The sequence below is a fragment of the Ctenocephalides felis genome, unplaced genomic scaffold, assembly GCF_003426905.1.
Source record: "Ctenocephalides felis isolate EL2017-DRISC unplaced genomic scaffold, ASM342690v1 CF-g0.4_SCAFFOLD_01683, whole genome shotgun sequence".
In the NCBI taxonomy this organism is placed as follows: Eukaryota; Metazoa; Arthropoda; class Insecta; order Siphonaptera; family Pulicidae; genus Ctenocephalides; species Ctenocephalides felis.
Genome location: NW_020537837.1, coordinates 10,349 through 12,982, shown reverse-complemented (window position 1 = coordinate 12,982; position 2,634 = coordinate 10,349). Strand labels below are relative to the sequence as shown.

At 31.5% G+C, this 2,634-nt stretch overlaps 1 protein-coding gene across 1 annotated transcript; it reads right to left on the bottom strand.

The window, feature by feature from the left end:
- Positions 1-1,208: 1,208 nt before the first annotated feature.
- Positions 1,209-2,199, bottom strand: LOC113374294 (zinc finger protein 22-like; the record flags this gene model as incomplete). Its single annotated transcript, XM_026614411.1, has 2 exons — positions 1,209-1,402; positions 1,960-2,199. Coding segments are annotated over 2 exons (434 nt in total), but the record flags the coding sequence as incomplete, so codon positions are not given.
- Between the last annotated feature and the right edge of the window lie 435 nt (positions 2,200-2,634).

Here is a 2,634-nt window from a genome sequence, read left to right as displayed (position 1 = left end):
CGTTCTCTCAAAAACTCTTATCTTATCAAAAAATTTTATTTTCTGCACTCTTTGTTTTTTATCTCCGTAACAGCTGCACCTGCCTCTACCAAAAACTAATTAGCACATATCTCCCTATTAAGAGATCGAATATTTTTTGAACCATTCAAATCGGTTGATCCGTGCGTCCGAAACGTGAACGAAAAAATGCGGACACACAAAACACACACGCACATCCATTTTTCTGAGGTATGACCAAGTGTTCAGAAACCTTCAAAATGTCGAGAATTACAAAAATTAGTTTGAGGTCTTTAGTTTTTGGTAAAGACAGGTGGAGCCGTTTTGGAGATAAAGAGTTAAATGCGCAAAAAATGCTAGTTTTTGAGAGAACGGAGCATTCGATTTGAATGATTCAAAAAACTTTCTGCTTGTATTGACAAAACAATCGCGTTTGGGAAAAGTTTTTTTACTTCAACATTTATTGTTCTCTAATTTTTTTTTGTACATCGAAAATAAGTCGATTTTTAATTTTAATTTTGGCTAAAGCGGAGCAAAGAGTGCACAAAATAGAAATCGAGTTTTTGAGAAAACCGAGTATCTGATTTGAATGATCCAAAAAACATTTAATTCGAAATGATGGGGAAAAGTGGTGATAAGTCTTTGGCATAGGCAGGTCCAGCCGTTTTGGAGATACGCAGCTAAATGTGCAAAAAATGGCAGTTTTTGAGAGAAATAAGCATGCGATTTGAACGATTCAAAAAACTTTCTGCTTGTATTGACGAAACGATTGTTTTTGAAAAAAAATTTTTTAGTTGACTTTTTTTTAGGTACCATAAAAATTATTTTTTTGAATATCAAAAATAATTCGGATTTTCAAAATTTCAAAAGTTCCAGCAATTTGAATCCACCAGTTGAAATCTCTTTAGGATTTTCCACAAAAAATTTTGCTCTATTCTACTAATTGATCAGTATAAATTGGCATTAATGGATCAAAAATTGTAATTTATTTTGTCTGAAATATTACAACTGAGTACTGTTTAATAAGAATAATGCAATTTAATAAAATTTGTAAAAATATCTGTAAATCTTGTAATATAAAAAATATATTTATATAAATTTATTCATGGTACTAAATATTTGTACAGCAGTAATTAAATTTTCAATGCAAATAAAATATAAGTAATTCATAGATATTTCACACGCAGTGTTAGTTTCTGCTTGGTAATATTTCATTGATCTTCATCACGTTTTCCACTGTGAACAGTCATCTTGTGTCTCTTCAAGTTGTTCGATTGTGAAAATTCCTTATTGCATGTATCACATTTGAAAGGACGCTCTTTGGTGTGAGTGGTCATGTGTGATTTCATATTAGCTTTTTGTCTGAATGTCTGATTGCATATATCACATTTGAAACGGCGTTCTCCTGTATGAATATACATGTGCCTATTTAAGTCACCCGAATGTAAGAATGTTTTACAGCATATTTCACATTTGAAACGACGCTCCTTGTGTGAGTGAACATGCGGTTTTTCAAATTATATTTTCGTTTGCATGTCTGATTGCATATTTCACATTTGTAAGGACGCTCTTTGGTATGAGCGATCATGTGCCTTCTTAAATAACATTTTTGTGCGAATGTCTGATTGCATATATCGCATTTGAAACAATGCTCTTTGATATGAGTGATCATGTGTAATTTCATATTAGCTTTTTGTGTGAATGTCTGATTGCATATCTTACATTTGAAAGAGCGTTCTCCTGTATGAATGTGCATATGTTTTGCCAAAGTGCTTTTTTCATTGAACGGCTTATGACAGATTTGGCATTCGATAGGGCGTTCTGTGTTATGAGTATTCATGTGATGTTGCAATCGTAATGAATATTGAAATGTCTTATCACATACATTGTATTTAATGTTGCCTTTTTTGCCATTTCTAGGTATGTGGACAAACGTGTGCGATTTTTCAAATGATCTATTACTTATGTCACATGCATAAGCAGATGTATCGATTAACTCATGTTTGACTTCTTCTTCAATAATTACTGCGGAGTTCATAAATCTTTCCAGACAAGTTTTATCATCTTCTAAACATGATTCAGACTTAACAATACCTGTAAGATCATCAAATTCATTTTCAAGTTTAATGTCTTCCATTGAATATTCTGGTGGCTCAATTTTAATTTTCTGATCATTCATAATTGTTCCTTCAGATATTTTCACTGCGTATATTCAAAAAATATGGATTAGTACTATTTAATAATATATTTTTTTTCAAATATCTTAAATAATATAATGAATCTAACTACACTTGCATTTGTTCTAGAAAATATTATCACTTTACACGGTTATAGTCGTTCGGAATTCAAGTTGACATTTTGAGCATAGAGTATGTTTTGATAAAGACGCGTTCAGAAGGATTAGTTAGGGGTCCTATTGTAGTCGCAAATTTGGCGTTAGTGAGCCGATGAAAAAGTATTCTCAAGTCAAATGTTTGATATTGGTTAGTAAGAAACGTCAGTGTTATTTTTGTGTCAGTTGACAAATTGTGATTCTTCTATTCTGTTTGTGTTTGTACATTTGTTAATAAGGATTAGGAAAGGATAGTAATCGCAAAAAACCAAAAATGAAAATTTTTGTATATCCTTACGTTTCAA